Genomic DNA, 27,460 nt, shown 5'->3' with positions numbered 1-27,460 from the left:
ACATCTTGGAGCTTTTTATTTTCTTTTTTAAAAAACTGTCAAACCATCTATTTGAATAGGAACTTCCCCTTATGACCTATTCCAATCCACTGAAGAACAAAAACAACATATTTAAACATTGCCTACTTGCTCAAAATAATTGAGGAAAGTTACTAGAACAAAGGTAGATAACTTGTGGCCCTCCTTGTGTTGTCGGACCTGAACTTTCAACAGCTGCAGCTGGCATAACCTGTTGTTGTGGGTGGTGGGAGATGTTATGCAGGGTTTGAATAGTGGTGCAGTTTCCTCTCCTTTTAAAATCTTCTTCACTGGGTCTTTTCTTTTATATTGTAATTATGTATTTTCCTTCTGTATTCTGACCTGACAGCTCATGGAGAAGAATCCTTGTTTGAGCAGCCTAGTTTTGGATTTTAGTGTAGTCTACTCTGAAATGGTAGACTTTATACATTTCTTGTCCAGTCATATATGTGCTTTTGTGTGTGTGTGTGTGTGTGTGTGTGTGTGTGTGTGTGTGTGTGTTTAGATTAACTTTGGGAAGCACTTGTAGATTTTCAGATTTTCATGAACCATAGTTTGCTCTTCTGTGCATGAGAATGGGGGAGGGGGAACACTGAATTAATAACTGAGATAGCTAAAGATGAGCCGGGGGAAGAAAAATGAGAACAAATTAAAATAAATGACAAAGCAGCAACTGCTGAATGGTATACAGCATAAGATGCACATTACATATTATAAGGAATCAACTTCATTTGGGAATCAGTACACTGAGGATTTGTATTATGCTCTAGACTGAGATTCTCTAACTTTACTCTTGGGAAGTTACTTTTAAAATGTGATATAAAAGCAAATAAAATCTTAGGCATCTTTCAAGGCCATAGAGGTTGTCCCACCTGGGTATACAGTAGTTGAAAGGTGCTGCATTGCAGTTTCCCGTTTACAGGAAATGCATCTCAAGGACAAAAGCATCATTTTTTAGTAACTGCTTTAAAGAAAAGCGTCTTGCTGTAATCAAAGTGAAGAACATTGTACATGTATTATTTAGGAAATGTGTTACAAGTTTAAAATGACTGGGAAAATGCCAAGTATTTTCTTATACAATGTGATTTTAAGAAAAAGCACTATTTTGAAAACTTAGAATGCAGTGATGCTTAATAGGGTAAAATTATTATTTGAACTCGGCCTAATAATTGTGGAATCTGTTGTGTTTGCTATTCTCCACATTTTGCTTACATTCTGAAAAGCAGAGTGGGTAGTCCTGTAATTTGTTTGCATGTTATGTTTTGGATAAGAGTTGCTAATGCAGATTGGGAAGACAGTTGGAACATGAGGTTTGCTGATGTAAACATCATGCAGCCACAGTTTGTTCCTTTTTGCTTGTGCAAGTTCATGTGAATTGTTTCCAGAATTTGAAGAGGAGAGTTTTCCTCTTAAATCTCACTTAAATCTAACTAAAAGGGACAATCTTCTGAGGACTATTTGGGGTGTGTGTGTGCTTTCTGTTTTCCTTTTCATGCATTTTTTATTTTTAAAAAGAAAGCTAGTTCCCCTTTTGTTGCTGTGGAAACCTCTGTTGGTGTGATTTACAAGTTATTTGCTTATCTTTAGTTATAAAAGTATTTATATACCTCCCTCTCATAAATCATCAGGTCCAGCAATATAAAAACATTTAAAAGCAAACAAAGCAATCCTTTAAATGACTGGCAACTCAAGGAACATTCTATCTTTTTATCCTCATTGACTTGTCTAAGTGTAAATCTTCTAAATCAATTTAGTTTCGTGTAAAAAAAATGAGCAAGTGCTTAATTGTGGCTTTTGTGACCATAATAGAGATGCTTTTCTGTGGTCACCAGGATAGATTACTTTAATAAGCATTGATCTTGGGAATCCCCTAAGGGGAATGGCTCCATAATTGCATGTTTATATTGTGTACCATCAATTACAGTTAAATGTCTTATTTTGCCACTTAAAATCCACTGGAAAATGAAATTAAATATTTAGTAGGCTTGCAATTGAAATTCCTTATCTAATAATGCAGCCTGAAAGTTTCCTAGTTCAATGCATCAATTCAGTTATGTGTCATGCTTCACAGCAGAGTTTGTGGAAACAAAATATGCTAATACTGTGCAAAAGGAAGAACTTTTAGTAGCCTGGTATACAAACTGTCCAACATAATTTCTATCTAGCTGCATTCAAAGTTTTGTGAGCAGAAGCTTGCTAAGCTAGTACAGTACAAAGTTGCCCAACCTTTTCCTGAGAGGTCTACAACCTTCAGAAGCAGGCTTAAAAACTGTTTCTGTGAAGGGTTTTCCCTTGCCCTTGTACAGTATGGGCTGTTCCAAGGCTCATTCTGACTTGTACGATTTTGCCTTTATGCCCAACCCCTGGTAACATAACCCTCAAGTAAGTTGCAATTGCCTTGTAATACTTAATGCACAGCAATAGGCATTTGTAACCAGCTACCCCTACCACTAGTTTGTACAGCTCAAATACTTTCCTCTTTTTTAATTCTTGTGAAGAAAAACTCTTGTGAAGTTTTTGTATTCTTTAGGCTAGAGAGGTGTAAAGTAGCTCAAAGACAGTTTTCTTTGGGTTTCCTTGGCATCCTTTCTTTACCTGTCAATCTGATGGGGTGTCTTTTTTATAGTTATCCTTTCAGTATGTCTGGCATATAGCTAAGAAGAAAGGGTTCTAAATTGGAGGTGAATATTCTTCCCTTGCTCATCTGATTACCTAGTATAAACAAGAATTCTCAAATTGCTTAACTATGAGATATACTAAAATGATTGTAAATTGAATTTCCTTTTAATAACCAACATATAAATGGTTTCTCCTTTAGAGACCAATATTTTTCTCCTGTTTTCTAAAAAGAAAAAAAAACTTGTTGATATAATGCTTATTTGTTTTTTCTGGTTTCTGCAGATGTGTTTGGCAGGAGCTATTTTATATATTGATGAACTTTTGAAGGAGTGAGGGTAGTCTGTGTGCTGCTTTTTCTCCTCAGCATTTCATTTGACAGTGCTGTTATTTGTTGAAATAACCCAGAAACATTGAGGGGATAGTGAACACTGTGCAGATTAAACCGAAGTCAATAACTTAAATTCCTTTTCCCATGATTGCAGAACATAGGGATTATATTCAGCATTTTATACATGATATGTCTTAACAAATACTGACAAATGTATTTCTAATATAAAAGCATGCTCCTTTCTGTACATGCTATAGAAAGCATTTACATTTATCACAAAGTTAAAAGCAGAGATCCCCCCACCTCACTCTCCATGCAGCCCAGTAGCAATGTAGTAATTTCTTCTCAAGAAATCATTTCACAAATAATGCTTTTGCTAATATGCATGTGCTTTTCATTAGTCTACTCCAGCACTAGTTGCCAGTATCCTACTGATGAATGACTTGCACTCCATCTTCTCTTCAGATTTTTTTGGGGGTGGGCAAGGCTTGACATAAATGCAGCTTCAGTTCCAGCAGAAGAAAATGCACATAAAATTGATCTTCTGTTAAGCATGTCTTCAGGATACTTTAAAAAAATTAAGCTTCTAAAATATTTGGCAGGCTAACTTTTTTCTTGGGTTTTCAAATCTTAATATAGGACAATATACAAATTGTGTTTCACAATATAGTGGGAAATATAGTGTGGAACTACAGGAACTTAAAAACCTGCACAATATATTTGACCAGATATGAAAGTAGGACAAAATAAATGTATGTATGTACACACCATGGAAACAATCAAGGATTTTACTGCAGAAATAGAGTAGCAAATGTTTAGTTACTTGATTACATTACTGTTTCCTAGTTGGTTTATAATCAGTTTGCTTGTGAAAAAAACAACCAGCTATGGATCTAAAGTACCCGTGACACAAGAGAAGAATAGGTATCGGGCAGGTTTTTCAAGGCTCTACATAAATCAGGGTGGGTTAGAATGGTCTTTTTCAGTGTAAATGCCAATAACACAGAATATGCAGAGAAGCCTTCCCTTTCACTCTATACGGTCAGCATTGCACTGCTGAAAAACAATTTGATTTGATTTGGTTTTATCTTATTTGGTTGTGACTTAATGCTCAGTTTTAGATTACTATATGCTTGTTGTTGCACTTTTTACTTTTATTGCTCAGACAATTTTTGTTGTTCAGTCCTATAAATTACTTAATTTGGTAACTCAGATATGAGAACTTTGATTCAGGTCTGTGGGTTATTTACAGTGTGTCACAGAAACTGGAAATTCTTCCGCTTACTATTATTGGTTGCTATGCTCAAGAGTCTGAAAGTGACTAAAAATAGTAGTGAAATACTCTATACTACAGATAAAAAACAAAATAATTAAAAGTAAAGCACAATAAAAGGCAATCAAACCATAAAAGCTATCCTCCTATCCTCTAACGTAAGTCTAACCACCACAAATCGCGCCCAAAGAGGGAAGAGGGCACAAGGAACTGCTGCAAATGAAAAAAACAACAACACTAAATTATCTTGAAGATGAGAAACATTCCCTCATCTCCACCCTTCAGACAACTGTTGGAGAGGGCACTCATAGAAAGGCCTTTGACGCTCTTCTCAGGGCATAGTTGGGCTCGTATGGAAAAATGCATTCTGTAAGACATGAAGTCCTGAGCAGTATAAGACTTTATAGGATAAAACTAGCACCTTGAATTGAGCCCAGAAACTGCTTGGAAGTTAGTGCAGTTGGGTCAGACAAGGTATTATACATGTGGATTATTTTCTTTGCTGTGGCACTGGCCAACCTGTGATTCTTTTTGGAAGAATCGCATAGAGATGTGAAAGCCTGGGGAAAAAGACAGAGCTGTGGGGGCTGATCCCCCCCTCCATTGCTTTCTGCCCTCCCTCAATTTTGCAGAAACAAATAGGGGGGAAACTGAAAAGAGGGACACAACTTTCCCCAAGTTTTTCTGACTTCCCCAATTTTTCTGACCTCATTTGTAGAACTGCAAAAGAATGAGGTAACAGCTTTTGCTACATGTTATGGTGCTGATGTGAAAACTTCATTATGTAGAGACCATTTCTTAGCATCCTCCATGCGATTAAAGATTAAGGGTTTTATCCAGTGTCAGTGCAGCTCAAATTAGAACCATCAAAATGAATGGGCATGACTACCGGTAATTTAGGTCCACTAATTTCATTGAGTGAAACTTACTTGGATGCAACCCCAGCTTTAGACCTGCCTTAAACACTTGTGACCACTTGCAAAATTGGAATAGAGAAGGGTAACTTAACTTAAAGGGCAATTTATGTGGAGTCTTAGGGTGTTGGCAATACTCCCCTCAACTGCGGAGGAAGCCGCTCGGGCGCCTGGGGTGCTGCAGGGCCTCTGGAGTTTGCCTGCCTCCACCCACTCAGTCACCCTGCAGCTGGGGGGGGGGAGACAGCGGGTGGACCGTTTGGGCAGCGTGGAGCCTGTGTGCGCCCAAGCCACTGCGTCTCTCCCAGGAGAGACATGTGGCTCGGGTGCACTGCAGGCCCCACGGTGAGTGCTGCCTGGCATTTTGTCACCCCCCCCCCCAGTGATGACACCCGGGATGGCCTGCTCCCCTTCCTCCGCCCCTGACTCCCCTTACTCAGCTTTACTATAAATTAACATAGTCTACTTGAAAGTGGAAGAGAACCAGCAAGGAATCCATTGTTACATAAGCACATCTCTGAAGTTTTATAAATGCTTTTAAATATCTGTAGAAGGTGATTAACTACTATTGTGCCACATTTCATATTAGAGAATGTAATTTTAACTTATTGAGATGTGTTAGGCTCATTACTGTTTCCATTCATTTTCACTGTGTGACTCATAGCTTCTTTTTGGGGGGTTGTCTTTTAGGTGCGGCACAAAGTATCTGATCAGGTTATGGCTTTGAAGATGAACACACTAAGCAGCAACAGAGCAAATATGCTGAAAGAAGTCCAGCTCATGAATAGACTTTCACATCCAAACATATTAAAGTAAGAAAGGTGGGGTGTATATTTGTATGTGGGAATGCAGATCAAGTTTCATGTACCATCTCTTATGATCCTTCATGTTTGTGGAGGTAAAGTTGAATATTCAGGTACTGTCTCTCAAAACTTCGGAGCTAAGTTTTGGATCAGTGGTTAGACTCTTGTTTATCCCTTTATTCCCAGACTCATCCTGATTCCAAATACATTTCTATTAGCCTATACAATAATTTTGACTGGTTTTCTTCTGGCCTTCTGCATTCTTAATTAAATATTATGTGTTGTATTCTACTAACGTTTACTCAGAGTAGACCTTTTGAAATTAATGGCCATAACTAATATGGGTCCATTAATTTCAGTGGGACTGCTCTGAGTAAAAATTGGAATACAGCTGCTCTGTCATCTACAGTTGGTAAAATGCAAATTGAGCAGATATGTTTGCAAGTTTATGTACTATAAATGTATAAATCACTTTTGCACAGGGGAGCCCAAGAGGATTGGCTTATATTCTTTATGTTAAAATGGGTAACAGTGTTTAAACTTGTGCAGGAAGACTTTTATTTATATTGCATGCCACCAAAGAATGTAATTTATTTTTACAAATATTAGTTTTTTAAATCTTAATTTGCATTGTGCCTGTGTGAAGTAGTGATTCAAGCATTGGACAAAGCTCATAGACTTTGAGGTGGGTGAGACATGTCAGTGTGCAGTTTTACAAAGTGGTTGTAAATTTAAATGAAACCCCTCTGAAATGATATTTGAGGTAGTGCTTGTTGTAGAATATTTGTTACAGTACAGTGCAAGTATTTTGCACAAATAGAGCATTGCAAAACATAATACTACATGTGTTGTGGTGATGACTGGCATTTTGAGCAGAAATACTCATGCAAATGATTAGGACTCCACTGTCATCTTTAAATTTGGATTTTTTTTCTAGCATGATTAAACAACTGCTTTGATAGTGACAAGCTCCTGAAGTCTCTAAACATCTATCTTGCTTATAGCATATCATTTCCATAGGAAATATTTTATGCAGTTCCATTTAAACCTGTATTTAAAAGAGAAAATGGGGAAAATATATTCGTACAAATGAGTTTATAAAATGAGATTACAATTGCATCTGTATACTTTGAGCTTTGTAACTTCTGTTAACTAAAACTGTTCATATGAATGAAGTGCAACTTGTCTAATTTCCTCATTTCCAATGGCTGACTCTGTGCAATGCTACTCAAGTGCTTAGCACTGCAATTTTGGGTACTAGGAACATAGGATACTGCCTTAACGCTGAGTCAGACCTCTTCAGGATTTCAGCCTGGGCCCTTCTGCATGCAGGTACTTATAACTGAACCGCAGCTCTTCTCAAAAATTGTGAGGCTAGGGTGGAACTGAAGCCAAGATGGGGTTTCCAGTTCCATGTTTGTTTCTTAATGCAAATGGACAGAGGCATCTACAGAGGGGAATGGGTAAATATAAATTTCCATCTTACATAAACATATTTGTATAGTCCTGCCTCAAGATTCTCACCCTCCCCACTTGGCACGTTGTTGCATAGGTATGTGTATGACTGTAAATACTTGGACAGGTGACTGCCTGGAAACCACACGTATGCTACCTTGAGTTCCATGAAGAAGGGAGGATAGAAATGCAAGGGGGAAAAAATAAATAAATGGGTGTGTGCTCTGTTGGAGTGGTGCTTTTTTTTTTAGGGTGCGGGGGACACAAGACTTTTTTTTCCAAGAAGAGGAAGTATGTATGCATAGGAAATGCACAAAAATTAGTGGGACAACAGCAGTGAAAGGCAACAAGGAGTGCTGGTGCTAACACATTTTCATTAAACTAGGAACTGGATTATTTTCAGACTTTGTTTCTGCTTTACTACGTGAAATAAAGTGGGTTTTAATGGATCCTGGATTTTTTTACTTTAGGAATGCTGATAAAGTAAAGTATGAGATGTTATAACTTTCACTCATGGTCAGCACTTGCTATTTTCACAAGTTATGTTTCGAAGGTGAAAAATGTGTTGTCAAGCTTTTTTTTTTTTGCTTTTTTCTAATGTGGTTCTGAGATTTGTGTTCTATAACTTAACTTCCTTTCCTTTCAAATACTCTGATATGCCTTCAGGTAGCTGCATAGTTGCCATACAGTCAGTTTGCTGGTTAGTTTTCATGTGTGATTCTATGTGCTATAATGTCCGAAGTAGCTTCATTCTTTATGCTTTATTTCATTTGAAGGCAGAACGTTGTATATTGGATAAGATAGAAATGAGCCTATTTAATTGTTCTATTAACACAAACAGATTTTCATAGCTGAAGGCTTATTTGCTTGTTTTCCTTTATGAAGTTATCCCTGTACCCCCCCCCACTTAATAGGCAAGAGTTTTGAAAGTTTACTCAAAAGCAGCTTACATTCTACCGCATGTTTCTTGCATCATACAGAACTTTAAAAAAAAATATAAATGAACACTTTCCATAAGTCAGTTTTACAGTATTCCTTTTGTCAGGCATCTTGTGGTCTTTATTTTTGAAATTGTGCATTTTCACTTCTTATGCTAAATAAAGTCCCAGAGTTGCCCCATACTAAAAATTAAACTATTGTTCCATTTTCATTTATGACATAGCTCAATGTCATGACATAACTCAAGGGTACTTTCATAAGTCATATTTAAAACTGATAACATTTTGCAGTTGTGAGATGAACTGTAAACAATTGGATTCCTAAGCCTTTATGGCATGTGGAATCTATATTTAACTGAATAGAATACTTAGCAGTTTATTTGTTGGTCTTTTCTGGCAGTGTGATCACATTTGGTGGTATCTTCATTACTGTTCTCATAATCCAGATTTTGTATACCAATACTAATGTCCGGGTAGATATAAAATCTAGCTAGACAATTGCTAAGGCCAGGCCAAACATACACTTTGTTAAGATGTCCATTTTTACTTTAACACACAGCATTGATTTCTCTACACCAAACTTTTTCTGTATGTATGAATGTAAAAGGTTGTGTTTGTTAGTATTGTCCTCACCCCAAATCCTACAAATGTTTAGGAATAGGCAGAATTTAGAAATCTACTCCCCATCTTCAACTACATTGGTTCAGTATACTAGTGCTAGACAGAAAATATAATATACTTAGTGATTTGTATTTTTAAAGCAGCAGCTACTAACATAATGATTCAGATGCGCTGGTAACTTGTTTTAAAGTTGACAAAATGCACTGTCTGTTTCCCATTTTAAGAAGCTGTTTACTCCTGTTTTATAGGTTTATGGGCGTCTGTGTACATCAAGGACAACTGCATGCCCTTACTGAGGTATGACTGTATAAAGTACCAAGCTATTTATCTTATGTACTTCCCTTGAACTAGTTGGGTTATCTGTAATTGTCCCTAGAAACATTGTTTCCTTGGAGGTTTTTAAGCAGAGGCTGGGAGGCCACCTGTCATGTATAATCTAGTTGAGAATCCTGCATTACAGGGGTTTGGACTAGATGGCATTTGGGGTCCCTTCCAAATCTATGATTCTATGTTTACCCAAACATTCCAATGTAATTGAATGCAAGTCTTTTAATTGTAAGGGTTCTATAATCAGGCCTCTTAATTTTCACTGACACATTCCTTATTAGAATCAAGTAGGAGACCAAGTCATTACTTAAGTCATTGCATACTATGCTACTACCACACCTATAGAACTTCTAATATACTCTAGTTCACATTTTAATATTATTGTAGTTTATATTTGAATTTCACAGCCCTTCCTTGCCAAAGGAACATTGGTTTCTAAAAGGCAGGCTTGGTCATGAACTGCAGCTTTTAATCTAAAAGGACATTCTCCAGAAGTCAGAACACAATTGTAGTTTGTTCATCTTGTGCCACATCTAATGTTATTCGTATGAAAGCAAGTGTCATTAATTCAGTTACTTTCCTTCAATAATTCAGAGCAGGAATATTATTAATAAGCATATGTAAACTATTGCATTAGCACTGGTTGTTTTTATGTTGCTAGTTAAGAAACATCTTGGATTCAAAACAGGTTTTGTTCAACAAAAAAATTGTGCTCATAGAAGTTCTGTGCATGCAACAGAGCTTCCCTTCCCTCTCCTCTGCCTGCCCCCTCATATCACCTCCAGTTTTGCACTGGAGGGTTGAGAAAACCCTTGGAGCAAATATGGGGTATGTGCGGCAGGAGGAAAGGGAGAGGAAGTTCTTATGAACTAGTTGAAGCTGTCCCATGTGCACAAGTATTTAGTTGGATACAACCCCAACATAGTTAAAGGAATGCTATATCTTTTCTTCCTTTCAATTCCTGTTTAGGTGAGACACAGATTCATTCTGAATGAATTTTGAATGCAGAATTAGAGATCTAAAAGGGTTAGATCTAGCATCTAGCATAAGATTAGCACATGAACATAGTTTCAAGTGTCCAAGATTTCACATCTGTTCTTTGAGCTGGAGTCTTCTGGAAAATATTATATGTGGATTCTGTTGATGCCCTTCACTCAAGCAACAAAGATATCAAGGAAGTGTAGCAAACTTGCTAAAGGAATTCTGAAACTGAATAATGCATCTTTGCACTGTTGCAGATTTGTGTTCTGTAGAAGCGCAGAATGGCTATACATCAAGTATTACAGGCTTCTTTCTCACATGTCCGCTTGAGAGTCTGTACACATTAAAGATTTTGAGGTTATGTGCTTATGTGCTTATGTTTGATGGGAGTTAGCACATCTGGTTCTTTAAGGGAAGGGAGGGAGGACTGACACCAGTCACCCTTATTTTGAATTGCTTGCTTTAGAAATTAGTTTTCTAGCAAACCAATCACATATGTTGCCATCCTGCACTACTACAGAGCACCAAATCCTCAGCTGGATGTAGAGCAACTGCAGTAATATGTTTCCAAAAACATTAATGTGGAATTAGTTGAATGAAAGCCTGAATGAAGGACAGGTGAGGGAGAGGCTATTTCTTTCAGTTATTTTCTGATCAATATGAACACACCCACTCTCCCAGGCTGCTTGTTTAAACCTGGAGCCACACTATTAGACAGTGAATAGAGACTGGTTTTAATAGAAGAGGGGTATGTGGGTGAAGAATATAGATCTCTCCCTTTCCCCTTTCCCACTTACTTCCATATTGTCCTTCTTCCCAAGCCTTTTCAACAGCTGAGTTCAGATTGCAAGAAGGGTCAAACAGCTTTTGCATGCATGCCATCTGCTCGTGGGATCATATACCTCCCCTCACTCCCTCTTCCTAAATGATTGGGACAAATCTGGATTAAACACTGATCTACTGTTACCATGTCTAGTTTGTCACTTAGTTTGGCACCACTAGAGACAGAAAACTACAAAAGCTATGTTTGAACCATTGAACCAGCAATACCACTTCCTAAGTGCATGCTCTATTGAACTGAAAATCCCACTTGTCTCAGTGGTTACAGAACTTCTGCAAAATCAGAAATTAGAGAAGGGTGCTAAGACAGTAAGGATAGTCACATCCCACTGATTCTGTAAGCTATATTGCACCTGGAGGCATCAAAGTGTGATTGCAATGAATTCTGTGGCATAGTTTTGAGTGGACTCCATCCCCTGTGGTTAACCATTCTCCCATTTGATCTTTTGTTCTTAATGATGCTTTACAGATGTTACGCTTTGAGAATATTCAATAGGAAATGCTTCCTATGCCCTCCAAATCCAGCAGTTGTTTTCTGTCTATAGTCCTTGCAGACCATTGTGCAAGGAGGATAGGGCACTTAATGCATATATACAAACTAGAAGCAAATGTGTAACTTATTGGGACAGAGTGCACATGCTTCTGGAGAGAAGTTTAGCACATTGCAATAGCTAAACCAAGCTTTTACTTGGCATCCAAACCAGGTTTGTTTAAGGTCTTAGCTAAAACGTCCAGGGAGGAGGAACGTAGATTCTCCAGTGGGGAATATTGTCATTTTCATGTGCTTGAAAAATTGATAGAATTTCTTTGGCTATAGTTTGCTTTTGTTAGGTGTGGGGAATGGTGAAATTGAGGAGACTCTTCACTTTTCACCTAGAGATTGTACTCCTATAGTTTGAAGGCCAAAGAGAAAGTCAAAGTTGATAATTTTTGTCAAATTTCTTACTTTTTTGCTCTCCATAGAACACCACAACGGTGGCTCAGGAGCTCTTGTAAAGAAAGGGTTGAGCTGGAAAAGTTATATCTGTAGGAGTAGGGTATGGGTGGTGAACTTGATCCACTGACGGGTGGTGATTTCAAGCTACATTCTGCAAGGATAAGCTGCACAGCTGAGTTCCCCATGGGGAACTATGTTGTGCATCTAATTGAACTGTGACTCTACCAGCTCCACACGTAACATCAGATGTGGATTAGATAGGTCTGATTTGGGGGAAACGGCCTCACAGACCAAATGTGACCCATACTGGGCCAAATTTGGTCCATAGGCCAGAGGTTCACATCCTTGTAGACAGGGGTAGGTACTCCTGTTAAGGGGAGAGTGACTCTTCCTTTAGTTGGGAACAAGAGGTGCCCATTACAAGGAAAGGGTTGGCTCCTTTAAATTTCACCAGCAATTACTTTAGTAAAGGTGTAGATGAAGTTTATCCTAAGCATAGTTATCCCTTCTGTATAAAGTGACAGCTGCATATTGCTTGATTAGCACTGCATATTGCTTAATTAGCTAGACCTTGCATAGTATCTGCAAAAGTAAATAAAAAATGCTTATTGTTGTATGGAAGGACTTTTTGATACAAATAAGTCATGTTGCACTTAGCCATGTGGCTGTACTTTGGCATGAAATCACTCTTTGGCTTGGAAGCTGTTCTTCAGCAATTCAAGTATTCACTTGTAAACTCTCTTGAGGTCTTAATGCATATTTCATGTAGTTATTTTTAGTAACTGCCAAGGCCTTTGAGAAACTTGAACTGAGTTTGGCACTTAGTCTGCATAAATAAAAGGTATTTTGTTACTTTATAAGCGTAACTTTTCCTTGTATTTTATACAAAGAATAATTTGCCTTGACATTTCATAATACTCTCCAATTTAAATGCATTAATTTTTAATTATAACAAATTAAATTGGAGCTATTTTCATTTTTAAACAGCATTGTTAAAATATTATTTTCTCATATTAAATATTTGGAACTTAATCTGGCTGAGGAACCATAATTCTCAATGAAATTCTAAAAATTCAGGCCATCTCTGCTTCATCAGCATTTTCACAGGTAGACAATAGACTGAAATGGCTTAATTCACATGTTGCGTTAAACTGGTTTAAAAGAAACTGTGGTTTAACGTGACTGTACAGGTTGCTGGTACATCCTGTTTAAAAGTTATTGCTCCTCCCCTGCTCCTACTGCACCATCAGGAAACAAGGCAGAATCTGGCTTATCATGAGTCAGGGGCTCATGACTTGTTTACCTTAAACAAACCATGTGCAGGAAACCAAGGACAAATCAGTTAAATGTTTTTAAGTACAGTCCTTGAGCTTGTGTGCTTTCTCTTTCCCCTTCTTCTCTTCACACATGGCAGTTGAATACTTTATTTTATCCCATGCTTAATGAAGATGGGTGATTACTTTGTTGCAGTGAGAAATAGCCATGCTACTGTTTGCCCCACCCTCCTTTTTCAAAGCTGGGATGATGGTACTTTCTGGCTGTTAAGCCTTATAATGAGAATTTGTAGAGGAACTGAAACTGATTACACTCAGGATTTATGTGTGGAAGCCTCTGGTTCATTTCACTTCCACTGGTGGTTCAGTTGAGACAAGTTGTGGTTTGGTAACTGGGAGTACCCAGTCAACCAGCAGGCTTCCCTTTCTATTCCTATGTCTCAGAAATGATGGCAAACTATGGCTAGCAAATATGAAGTGGAGGAGTTGCATGTGAGAAGGAGGGGCAGAGGAGGCATACAAACATTTGGGTGACTTGTCTTCCCCACTGTGGTATGTGTTTTTAGTTTAATTTTCTGAAATTCTTATTTTATGGTCATCAGGTGCTAATCTTAAACCCCAGTTCACTGATCCAGTTGTTACTGCTTAGCCAGGGAAACTAAATTCTATTGCACTTTTGCAGACTTGATTACTAGTCACTAAACTCACTGTACCCCAATATCAAATTGCACAGCATAACCTCAGTATAAATTGGATGGTATGAGGATATAGCTCATGGTGCCCAGCATCCATTTCTTGTAGTTGCAAAAGTGTTCCTTCTTCTGTGGAAATGTCTTCTGATTTCTGTAGGTTTACAGCCAGATCCACACATAGGCTTTTCCACATACATAGGAGAGATCATGTGGAAAGAATTAAGTGACCAGGTCCTTCACAGTCCTTAGTGTTGCTGTACTTCTTGCTGTGCTAAAACTATTTCTCCAACTGGAGCTGCATCTTATTGCATAAGGATACAGCATACAGATTTATAAATTCATCATCTGTTCTATTTCTTTCTTTCTCTTACCTGAATAGATATATATTAGAAGAGATGTTATGGTGGAATTCACTTTAAGAATGTAGCATTTCTATGAGTAGGTTTGTACAGGCTTTATTTTACAACTAAATTTAAGTTCCATGTACTGCTTCTCTGCAGTATAGGGGAAAAGCCTATAGTTAGTTGCCCGCAAACTTAAGATCAGATTGTTGGAAGAAATTTGTGAAGCTCAGGACAAAAATAATTGCAGAATATGTGCAAACACTTATTCTTGTCCCTGTCTGGCGTTTCCGTGGGCTCTGGCTTCAATCACTGGTGTTTTGTTGCACCAGAAGCGATTTAGTCATGCTGGCCACATGACCCGGAAGGCTGTCTGTGGGCAAACGCTGGCTCCCTTGGCCTGAAAGCGAGATGAGTGCTGTACCCCATGCCTTTGACTGACTTAACAACCCAGGGGTCCTTTACTGTTACCTACAAATTTCTCTAATCCCGAATTCACTAATACTTTCCTACAACCCACAGTTTCACAGGACCATACAACAACTTTGCAAACACTCAGAAGTAAAAACATCAGAATCAAGAATTTAGATCTACATGAATTTGTATTGCTGCTTAAAGTATATTCTATCAAGGATTGTGAAGAAAGGAAACAACATTCAGCTGAGTTCCAACAACACAGCCAGTAGGCCTTTCCTTCCCATCTAGCTCTTCAAGGGCAGACTTGTATTTTTAATGGAATTTGAATTGTTGGCATGCTTGGAGTACAAATATTCCCAGCCTTCAGTCCTGAGCTGCCACTCTTGATGTACTTAACCCTTGTTCCAGTTGGAAAAACGTCCTCTGTTACTTGCAAAGCCACAGTTTGTTTTGTACATAGTGGGAGCAAAAGCTGTCACATCATTACACTTTTTTACTTTACTCCCCCCCCCCCCCCTTGCTTAGAAGGCTATTCCAAATATATAATTAGGTGGAGCCTTATCTCTATTTTGAAGAGTTGGATTAATTTGGTTTTAAGTATTGTAGAATTGTAATTGCATTTGTACACACAATGAATTTTTAGGCCCAACTGTTAAAGCAGTGCTTATCTTGTAGCATCAGCTGGAGCAAGGCCCCATAGGATAGTTAATTTATCTGAAATGGCAGACATTCAGAGCATGCATATTTGAAATTGCAAAGACCACATCTTCCAGTACTTGCATTGGGACTGATAACTTGTTGGGAGGAGGAAGGTGGAATAGCTTGGTAATAGAGATCCTTTCACCTGAGATTCTTGACTATGGGAGCCTGTGGGGCTGGTGAAATGGGCCGTAGTCCTACTATGTAAAGAGAAATGAGCAAAGTGTTAAATTCCTTCTGGGGAAGATTTATTCAGATCTATGGTACCAAATGTCTGAGGAGACTGGATCTTGCCTTTTTTATGTGCTAACTGCATCAACAGATGAGATTAAGTTACAGTTACAATAGACAAAGTACTCTGAAGCCAAACAGGCAATCAGCATGAAATTGGACACGTTTGCACTATTATAGTCCTTTCACTATTAAAGGTCTTTCTTAATTAAACCTTCATTAATGATTTGTAGTCAGATATTTCCAGTATCTGCATACAGGACAACTCCATGCTTTACATGCCGAGCTCATTCTGCTGTGGCAACATAGCATTCAATAAACAAGAGGGTGATATCCACTGATCCACCAGTGGCATGTTACAGTTTGTGGAATGGATTCCTGCTCCCATTGCAGCCCTCTGTGCATGCTGCAACTCTGTTATGGTGGCTGAGCTGTGGCAGGTGCAGGGGGTTGGAAAGAGGAAGTCCAGTTACATGAGTGGAGGTCCAATTCTGTGACGTTGACTATTGCCCATACAGAAGAAAAAAGAGTGATTGTGGTAAAAGTGCAATGTGCTAATATACTTGTAAGCTGAATTAAAAAATGGGTAATACTAAAATACCTGGTAAGCCCAGTTTAATTATTGTCTGCAGTATATACACAGCAAACTAATCAGTGGTTTCTTCCAAATCAATTTATGAATTGCTTCATGCAGGAAAAAGTCCCACAGTGATTTACAACACCATGCAGTTTATACACAATAAAAAGCCATTGGAACAAAACAAATATGAAAAGAGTAAATTCACAAAAACCACCCAGCAATATAAAAATAATCAGCCCACATTCATAGGAATGAACACTAAAAATAAATAACCAAAATTCAGACTATTGAAACTCTTTCCAAATGCTTGTGAGAATAAAAATGTTTTTGGCTGGAACTGTGAAGGTGACAAAGTCAGTGCCAAGGAAGCATCTCGGGGAAGGACTATCCATTATTTGTGGGTAGCTTCTCTTGTTGACACCCTCTGAATATCTGTTGGAGGGGGCACACAGAAGGACCTCAGATATTTATTTCACCTTTATGTGAGGAAAAGCAGTCCTTGAAGTGCTGGCGTTCATAGCCACCCAAGACTTTATATGTCAAGATTAGCACTTTGAATTGGGCTCAGAAAAAAAAATATTGACAAGTCAGTACAAGCTAGCCAGAACTGAATTTATATGTTCAGGCCAGCTAGTCCTGGTCAGTCTGACTACCACATTCTGCACTAGCTGCAGTTACTGAATAGTCTTCAAAGGTACTTCAACATAAAACACAAAAAACCACATCACTCAAGCCAGGCTATCTGTATCCGGATAGGAAGGCTGCTGGACCACCAGCCAAAGCTGTTAAAAGGCACTTGGCGGCATGGAGCCCACTTGTTCCTTCATTGACAATGGAGGATACAGGAGTACCCCCCAGGTTTGCACACCTGTTTCTTCAATGGGATTCTGACCCATCTGGACAGGCGAAGACTACCTACTGACTATGCGTATCTCTTGTCTGAGTTGAGCTTCAGTTTGTTGTTGCTCACCAATTCCATTATCAAGGCCAAGGCACTGGTTCAGCACATCTGCCACGACACCTCTCAGTCCTGCAAACAATGATATGCAGGAGACAAAACAATACTGAACTGTGAAGGACAGTATGTTCTGAGAAAAATATGAAGGAAGCACTGTATGTGCAAAGGAGGCTCTTTGAGAATGACGATTGGACATTATGTAGCAGGACGGTGATCTCCTGCGGCTTAGTACCATGTAAAGAGGTGTGTGGTGCATTGCAAGAAGACCCGACATCAGTATTGCTCCAAAACTGCAGATTCTCACACCAGGGAATCTGCGAACAACTGTGATTTGCAAAGTAGATACTGTGGCTCAGTTGTTTTAACTATCAAAAAAGTAAGCCGCTATTTTCATCCCAAAACATTTGCATGGTTCCATAGAGTGCTGGATGAAGCAAGCAGGAGAGCCCATAGCTCAGTGACAGAGCACCTGCTTTGCATGCAGAAGGTCCCAAGTTCAATCCCTGGCATTTCCGGATAGGACTGGGAATGTCCCTGTCTGAAATCCTGGAGTGCTACTCCCAGTCAGTGTAGAACACGGTGGGGAACCTCAGGCCCGGAGGCCAAATCTGAACCTCCAGAGCCTTTTCTAGTCAGCCATTGAGATTTTCCCAAGGTCACACCCCACACTGTAGTGCTCCACAGCCGCCTCAAGTGCTCTTGCCTGGCACGAATCTGTCCTTGAACTATAACAATGATTCTTGTTTTCTTGAATGGTAGATGGACTGTGTGTGTGTGTGTGTGTGTGAGAGAGAGAGAGAGAGAGAGAGAGAGAGAGAGAGAGAGACTTCTGATGTTTGTGTGGTTGAACGAAGGTAAAGATTCACATCCGTTGCTGCACCCAGTTCTTGCCACTGGCCCTATGTACCACTATCATGTGGCCCACAGAAGGTTGTCCGTGAGAGTATCTGACTGGCAAATGTTCTAGATGGGCTGATGGGTCTCCCTCAATAAAAGGCGGCTTCCTTTGTTCCTAAGCAAGTTGCTGAATTACTGGATTTAAATAATGACTTGACAAACAGAATAGAGCAGGGTGTGTGCAAGAATGTTATCACGTACCATTGGAATATATTTCCTACATGTATGTTCATGGGCATCTCTCTTTTAATTATGGCAGTAACCACGCAGGCATAGTGGATCCTGGAAGACTCATTTTTGCTGCATCAGAAACTTGTATTTGCCTGGGGCAGATAACTGTTGCTTCCAAAGGGCAATCTGCGTTAATATGCACAATTAATTTGCTTGTAGTGGAAATCGCTACATAAACTAGTCCTGGTCCACAAGTGGTAAACAACTGCACTTTTTTGTGAGGTGGCCTTGAACTCTCCTGGCATAATACGTTGAGAAACTTGAGCTGGCTCCTAAAATCTGGGCCAAGTAGTTTGGCATCTAGCCAAGGAACACTTCGTTTTGATCCTCTTTAGATCCTCAAGTATTCTGGACAGCTAGAAATTAACAGTTCTTTGATTTGTAGCTCAGTGGATGATACAGTTGCTGGGTCACTGATTTGTGTTAAAGTAATCCCACTTGGATATAAATTTTTGGTCTCATTGTATTTAAAGAGGGGTGCAAATATAGAATGAATGTTGTATATTTATTCTTTGTGCACATGAATTTCTTCAGCTCTTGCAGTTTAACAAGTGGGACTTATATGATAGTACTTCTTTACAAGCCTGAAGTCTGGACTGACTTGCAGAAATATTGCGCTACAGTGTGTGGTGTTTAGCAGTTAGAAATATACTACATGAGAACTCTTTTTATAGTAGAAATACAGGGAGAGAGGAGAACCTTGAATTACTTCATGCCACCACCTGCTGGCAAAAACTAACCATGTTAATTGAAATCTAGGATGATGTCTCAGTTATCAGTTGTTTTGTCTGCACTACCTCTTTCCAGTTGTCATTTCCTCCTCTTTTGGTGTATGCTGTGCTTTAGGGAAGGGTCATAGCTCAGTAGCAGAGCACTCGTGTTGCATGCTAAAGGGCCCAGGTTCAATCCTTGGCTTGTCTAGGTAGGGCTGAGAATGTCCCTTGGCTGAGATGATGGATTTTTCGGAGCTAGCCGACCTGACTGGAAGAGTCCGTGACCAGAAGGAGGAGGATTACCAGGAAGAATTGACGAAATTTAAAGACTATTTAGTTAAATATGTTAAGTTAAATTAATTGGGAAAGCTTGCAAATACCAGATAGGCTTAGGACTTAAATATGTAATGTGATAAATTAATATGTTGAAATTTAGATTGGGAAAGAAAGAAAGATGTTAAGTGACTAAGTTAATTTTATGAGAATATAGGTTTTGGAAAACCTTTAAAATGATATACACTGAAATTCAACCAAGGGGATACAAGGAAGTCGCTTAACAATGTTACTAAGATTAGTTTTAATAAGGTTAGGATTTATGTTTGTTTGTTTGTTTGTTTGTTTGTTTGTTTGTTTGTCTGTGTGTTTAAAAAAATTGTGGAAAACTAATTAAAAAAAATTGGGGTGGGGGGTGGGGAGAATGTCCCTTGGCTGAAACCCTGGAGAGTCACTGACAGTCAGTGTTAACAATACTGAGCTAAATGGACCAAAGGTCTGGCTCAGCCTTGACAGCTTCCTATGCATTCATGAAAAACGGGTCAAGAAGGTGGTTTCTAAACATATCCCAAGTGGGGTCCCTAAGACTGTTGGATGGCACCTTGTATGCCTCCTACCAGCAACTGAGGCAGCCTAGTTTGTGCCAAACATATTGCTCTGCTTTCCTTTGGACCACATCAGTGAGGCCGAGGGAGGGGGTCTTGTCCGTCTGGGCAGCTCAGGACCTCCATACACACTGGAAAGTTACTTCTGTACTGCTAACACAGCAGTTTGTCTTCACCCCTGGACGCACACTCCATTGTCTCTCGAGATAGATGGATGCCAACAAGGAGGATGTCCAGGAGTTATTGGGGATGCATTCACCTACCAATCTTAAAGTTAATAGATTATTTACTTTTATGATTGTTTGGTTTGAGTTAGTATATCATTAGTACAGTTGGAGGAACTTACATTTGCCCCACTAAATCCAAGAAGAAATTCCTCACCTGTCTGTACTTTGAAGTATAGATAGTTTAACTGTGGTTTTTTTCTTCTCTTTTTAATTTTTTTTTTATATTTTCAGTATATCAACTGTGGTAACCTAGAACAGCTGTTGGATGGTAATCAACACCTGCCTTGGACAGTAAGGGTGAAGCTGGCACTGGACATTGCTCTGGGACTCACTTACCTTCACTATAAAGGCATTTTCCATCGGGATCTGACATCCAAGGTACCATGCGTCCCTATCAAATGAAACCATTTGGCAATAGATGTGTATTACTTAGCGGACTACAAACAATATTGCGTAGTTTTACTTTTCTCCAGCCCCACTAAGTGCCTCAAACTGTAAAACTGTTATGTAAAATGTCACTTTAAAAGATTGCGAGAAAACACTGAAAACATAGTTTAGTGGATTAAACTTTCCCAGAACAACTCATGTTGTGTAGATGTCTGAGAAGAAACTAACCTGAAGTAGAGGTCACAAATAAATGAGTTAGGATTATGTTCCTGGGAAGGTGGTTGCACAACTTCTTTAATTTGTTCGCAGCAAGTTATTCAAACTTCTAGTTCCCAAAGCCTAGAGATCCAGCTGCTACACATTTTATAATATAAAACTACAAAAAGATGCAGGCATACAGACTTGTCTCTGTGTCCCACTCTACTTTCGTAAAGGTTTATTGCTGTATATTTAAATGTTCCCCATAACTTCAGATACATTCAACATTGTTCTACAGGTGACCTAAACTGCTACAGAGCAACACTAAGCTGGTAGTAGTTTTACTCCAGCAACTGTTCAATTGATGGATAAAACATGGCTACAAATAATTGCATAAACTTTGCTTTTCAAGATGCCTTGTCATTACGACTATTTAACATTGTAGCTAGTAATATGAAAATCATTTCTTTCCTTAAAAATGTCCCATTGTAATTGCAAACTGGTGAGGAAAGCAATCAGAAATTTATCACCTTGACGATTATCTGTTGTTTTGGCACTAATTCATAAACTACACTATTATAAACAGCTAATGATTAAAAAATAGTGGTCTTTTAAATGTGCCACAGGTAAAATGCTGAGTTACGATGAAGGTTCTCATGCAAAAACTGCAAATGACCAGCTGGGATGCACTTTAATAGTCTGCCAACTCTGGGAAGATGGGACAGAATGGAATAAAGAGTTACTGTCTCTGTTCTTGGGAAGCAAAGCATCCCAAATGCCACATATTCTGTTTATATGAGTATTTCCAGACTTCAGTATACTGATTTTTGTAACTGAACTGTGGTCTTTTTGAAACTAATTCAAATGGAGGGCACATATTAACAGGTGGTATACTTATGGTTGAAGAGTTGTGTGAACCTTGAAAGTAATTAGGTTATGCCTGAAGCACTAAGATGAGAAGCTTTAGTACAACAGCACTTAGGCTGCATTGATACCACTTAATAGTGTAAAATTGTTTGGTGTTACAATATTGGTGAGCAAATCATAATTCCTGTTAGTGTTCCCTGTGGTTTCACTCTATCTTACTATTTAAGTGATTGAGATACAAACGATGAATTATCCCGTTTGAATCAGCCCTGAACTCACTAGGTAGCCTTAAAAAAGCCACACCCTCTCAATGTTGACCCCTCTCCCCATTTGTACTATGATGATATCTACCTTTATAGATAGTTAGAATTACAACAGTATAATGTATTCATATGTGCAACCTTTTTGAACCCTTTAAATCAGGGGCAGGGAAGCTTTAGCAGCTGGTGGGCCATTTTGGCAGCTCCCCCATCCCCTGCAGACCAATTTGACAGCTGGGTGGAGCTGTCCACTCAAATTACCAAATTACCTGACTTCAACATGACATCAGAGGACGCAGAGTAATTATTTTCCTTTGTCGCCATGGCTTGAGCCATGCCAGTAGATTAAAATCATTTGAATCACCAGCTTGAATTCAAGCTGGGAATACAAAGTAATTGGTTCTTTCAGCAGCACCAATCCTCACTTGCCAAGGAACAACTGGGAACACACTCCAAATCATTTGTTGGCTGCTGTGTCTCTACCTGCTGCACACTTGACATCACAGGTATGGGGTATAGAATCATAGAATTGTAGAGTTGGAAGGGACCCCGCGGGCAATCTCTTCCAACCCTCTGAGAGGCAGGAATCTCACCTTGCAATCCCCCATCCACTTTGAAACCAAAGCAGACCTGCTTAGCTTTGCAAATGTACTAGCAGTTCTATTTCCTGGCAGAAAGCCCCATTTAATTCAATTGGATTTTCTTCTGGTAGGCGTGGTTAGGATTGCACTGCAAACCTCCTTTGCCAATATCTATCTGACTTGTTTGTGTTTTGTAGGTAGGATCCCAAGAGGTTTTATATTTAAGCCCAGCAAAGCCCCTAATGGTTGAACATCTTTATCAGTATCACAAAGGACTTGTGTAGAACAGCTAAAATATTTGCATTTCTTCTTTGCTTTTAAACACAGCCTGGGAGGCCATCTGTGAAGCACAGAAGCTCTGGCTGAGGGTCCAGTTTTTTCCCTCATTTGAAAAATAGTAGCATTTTTGCTCGTATGCTTTCCAACCAGATGCACATGCATTAAGCTTACAAGGAGAGATAGACAGCTCAGGGTTTTTTGAGGAAAACATCATTGTGGACCATTTTGGGATCCTTATTAGACTAACGACCAAAGGTTCTTCCCTGCACTCTGGTCTAAATGCAAAATATATTGAGAACACTGTGGAGAATGAAGAGTAGATTTCCATGTTGCCATTATACTTCTTAAAAAGTTTTCAAGATTTTCAAGTTTGACAAGCCAGAGTAGTACAAAAGTTCCATAATCCTAAAATTAAAAATCCTAAAATAGAAATACCAATGTTACTTAAATGGTAACAATTCTACTCAGCATATTTTTTTTATGCTAGCCTTTTTCCTACCTTCCTTTGATTTATGGAATTGCTATTTAAGCTAGTGAACTTTATATTTGGATTTAGATAATTTGCTTGTAAAACCTTCAAGTTGGCAGAAAGGAATAATGAAAAAGGATGAGAAGCAGGAGACAATGAGTTATTGTGAGGATGCATTTTTTACCTGTTAATGTTTTTAGATAGATCTGTTTGAGACAAAATTTTACAGTGCATAATTGTCTGAACTCTCTCTTATTTATATATATATATATAGAGAGAGAGAGAGAGAGAGAGTTTATATCACACTTTTCAGCATAAATTGCGTCTCTTAAATGACTTCGTTTAGCAGACATGGATTTCTTTAGCAATACTGTAAAAGTTGTATGTAACCATTAAGACAGTGGCAGGATTATATTGTCCCATTTGGCTGTTTTAGCTAATGTGAAGGAAACTGTGGTAACATGCCTGAATATAAAGCAATCCTTCTTTGCTTTCTGCAGCACAAAGAAAATTAATGGAAACTGCATTGGGCCTGAACAAGCTATTGCTAGTGGATATCTTTTCTTATGTGAGAAGAAAATAAATGTTGAACTTCCTTAGCAGGATTACACTGTGCAAAGCAGATGTTAAGCTCTCTCAACACACAAAAGGAGCTTTATGTTCACTCACATCTGTTTATGTATAAACATTTGTTAACTCTTTGGAGCTCAGTTTCAGCTTCTTTAAGTGAAGATTTCAACCTGAATAACTCAGGTTGTATAAACTTCCAGAATTGTATTTCTGGGGAAGTCTCCACAGAGAGATTTGATCATGTATTATTGGACTTTTTTATACATGCAATGTAGCAATACATTCAACAGAATTTGAATCTGCATAACGAGGGGCCGTAGCTCAGTGGTAGAGTGCAATATTTGCATACAGAATATTCCATGTTCAATCCTTGGCACCTCCAGCCTGTGAAAAGCCTTTGTGCAAGACCAGTCAGGGTAGAGGGTACTATGTTTCAGATGGCGATGGGTGATTGGACATACAAAAAGCGCCTCTCTCATTGACCTCAGCAAGATTAAAGTAGGGCAGATGGCAGTCCTTTAAATATCCTGGACTGAAACAAATAGGGTTTTAAAGACAATGACTTTGAATTTTGCCTTAAAACAGTATGGTAGCAAACCTGATTTTTTTTCCCCTCAAGGAGAATACAATTCCATCCAAAACCTATTGCTAGACTGTCACTTCTTACTAACCGAGAACACTCCTGATCGTTCAGATTAAATTCATTCTAAATACTTATTTTCAGGGATGTTATAGTGACAGTAAGTATTCCGAGTAAATGTCACCATTGGTTCCCAGTCTGATTGCCTTCTCTTTATCAAAATAAATATAATTAAAAAGTTTCCCAGAGACCTTCTGTGAAGCTCAATCCAGGGACATATCTATAAGAAATGCTCACAGTTGCCTTGTAGAGCACAGCTTGGCTAATCAGTGATGTGGGTTTTCTGGAATAATTTTCTGATGTCCTTGTAGTGTTATCTGATTTAGCAGATTGCCCATGTTAATTCGGGTCTCAATATATATTAGTATTTGAACTGAAATTTGATTAGAGAAGAAACTAAATAAAGCACAATTAATATGGCTTAAAATTGGGCTTAAAAAAAATCTATAAAAATCTACCCATGTACACAGAGATCATAGATTTGTAGAGATGAAAGAGACCCAAAGGATCACCTAGTCCTGCAAATGCAGGAATTGCAGCTAAAAAATAGCTGACAGGTAGATTTAAACACTTCCAATGAAAGAGAGTCCCTTTCCCTTCCAATGTAGTCCCTTTCCACTGTTGAACAGCTCTTACTGTCAGAAAGTTCTTCCTAATGATTAGTTGGAATCTCCTTTCTTGTAATTTGAACCCATTCGTTCAGGTAAAACACGATGCTTTACAAATAGCATTCTAAAATAAACACAGGAAAAACAGAGGAAGTGGGAGGGAAATGGAGGCAGAGAAGAACATGATGGTTTCAATTACACACACTTTGACTTAGTTACAGTAAGGTATAGTTACTGGGGTGAAGGGGCAGCAATTTCAGAGAGTACAGGAAAAGGGAAGTTTTGAGCGAGATAATGAATAGGAATGAGTTTAGGAGACAAATTGTGGGTGGGTGCCATAATGATTGAAAAGGGTATCTCAAGCAGAGTTTGACATGAAGTTATGTTCAAACAAATTCAAAGCAGTTATTCTTACTGGAAAAAAATATTGAAGGCTAATGCAGGAAAGCAAATGGAATAGCAACCACTCACTGATCAGCAGCATAATTTTTTTTGAGAAATACAACTCTGTATTCAGGGCATATAGTTTGAAAGTTCATAAACTGTAAGAGAAAGCTTGATTTCATTGTATTATACTAAAAGCTTCTTAAGTAGGTAGAAAAATTACTTGCCATATGAAGCACCAAAAAAGAACCCTAGCATTATCAAATGGCTGCTGCCCAACATATGGTTACTTCTACACCAACTGCTGAATTTTCATCGTGGTTTTAACATTGCTGTATGATTAATGTTATCCCTCTAGGATTTAGCTGCATTTTGCAGTGAACAAATAGTTTACCACAAGCAAGCTGAATGAATGCATTCTTTGACGAGAGATAACAAAGGCCATAATTGAGAAGCTTTAGTGTGTGTTGGGTTGGCCTGATTCAGTTGACCTTGTGCAATTTTTTAAAACTCAAGTGAGCTGTGTGTGCTATAACTGATCCAGGTTAAAATAAAATAAAAATTAATTGGGACCTAGGAATCAAACAGGAATCTCTGTGTGTCCATGAGAGAAGTACAATGAAGATCTGAGACCTCTCCCTTCCTCCCCCTCCTCTTTCCTATCTGCTCTTTATATGAGCTGGCAAGTACCTGAATTTATTTGCTGGTTTTGCAGGTTACAACTCAAGAGAAGTCCATAAAGTCACTGTTGCCTGCTGTTAACATGGATGTGTGTGTTACGCACAGTGGGCAATGCAGTTGTGCAAGAAATTAAACTGGACAAAACTAAAACAGAACAGAACTTTACTATACTTTCATTTTATAATGAAATGCTAACAGTGGCCAGTGCCAGAGGCATCAGTACAGTAGAGAGAACAGTACACAAACCAGAATGCTTAATTTCCCCCATCTGCTCCTTGTCTTTGACAGTTAAGTCTCATTGTAATGATGTGGCCATTGCTCTCCAAATCCAGTAAAGACTACAATTCACAGTCCTAGTTAACCTACAAGATTTTGGCTAAGTGAGACTTGACAGTGGCTTGCAGAAATTGCAAGCAAGTTATTTTTTAATTTTAAAATAGATTAAATGTATGTAGTGATCTATTTTAAAAAGCAAAATCCCAAAAATGTTCTGAATGGAAATATCAAATAAATGTTTTACCTGAGATCTTAAAATCAGTAAAAGGGGGGGGGGGAAGGGAAAAAGAAAGAAATTAACACTGTGCTTAAACTACAGCCTAAATGCAGTGTAAACCTAGAAATTATAATTCATAGTAGTAATAATCCATGAACTGAATCTAGCAGTGATTTCACTTAAAGATATCAAACAGCACAAGAGCCCAATGTATCATATTTGTTCCTTGTTCTGCTTGGAACTCATTCCTATATGTGTTTGCTCAGAAATCTTGCTGGGTTCAGTATGATTTGCTCCCAAATGTGAATAGAATTTCCAGCCTTATGGTGCGGTTGTATACTTGTTGAGAATTCCTACTGTGTTCAAGGGGGATTGCTCCCTAATAAGCATGTTTAAGAGTGGTAACTGTTGCATATTTAGAATTGGGGTGGACATTCTTTTCCCCAGTCAAACTGTATAATAAACCAGAACATATTGCTAAAAAAATGAGCAGTAGCTTTGGCTGATCTTCAGATCAGTCATATCTGGAAATTGCAGAAGCCAGAGTTTTAGTAGGTATATTTGGCTAGGACTGTATAGCTAGTCCTCAAATACATACACTTGGCTGCCTATTGGCCACCAGGCCAATTTCAGAGTTTTATTTCTGACACACAAACCCCTAAATGGCATAATAGGGGCCTGATTATCTGAAGAAACACCCCATATTGTTCTGGCTAGGCTTTGTGGTTGGAGGCTCCTCTGGCAGTGCCATTGCTGACTAAAGTCACAAGATGACTCACCAGAGGGTCTTGGCAAGAGCACCCTATTTGTAGTACATTCGCTCCCCTCAGAACTTCACCTGGTGCATACTT

At 38.6% G+C, this 27,460-nt stretch overlaps 1 protein-coding gene across 2 annotated transcripts in view; it reads left to right on the top strand.

The window, feature by feature from the left end:
* Positions 1-27,460, top strand: part of TESK2 (testis associated actin remodelling kinase 2) — a 51,523-nt gene that overhangs the window by 12,229 nt on the left and 11,834 nt on the right. For both annotated transcript variants that reach the window (XM_083742404.1, XM_083742403.1), the window contains exons 3-5: positions 5,843-5,964; positions 9,218-9,266; positions 20,424-20,570. In XM_083742404.1, coding sequence (XP_083598530.1) covers positions 5,843-5,964; positions 9,218-9,266; positions 20,424-20,570 — 318 coding nt within the window. The remainder of the gene's footprint in view (positions 1-5,842; positions 5,965-9,217; positions 9,267-20,423; positions 20,571-27,460) is intronic.

The sequence above is a fragment of the Podarcis gaigeae genome (assembly GCF_964106915.1).
Source record: "Podarcis gaigeae genome assembly, chromosome: 6".
In the NCBI taxonomy this organism is placed as follows: Eukaryota; Metazoa; Chordata; class Lepidosauria; order Squamata; family Lacertidae; genus Podarcis; species Podarcis gaigeae.
This window is presented reverse-complemented; position numbering and strand designations above follow the sequence as displayed.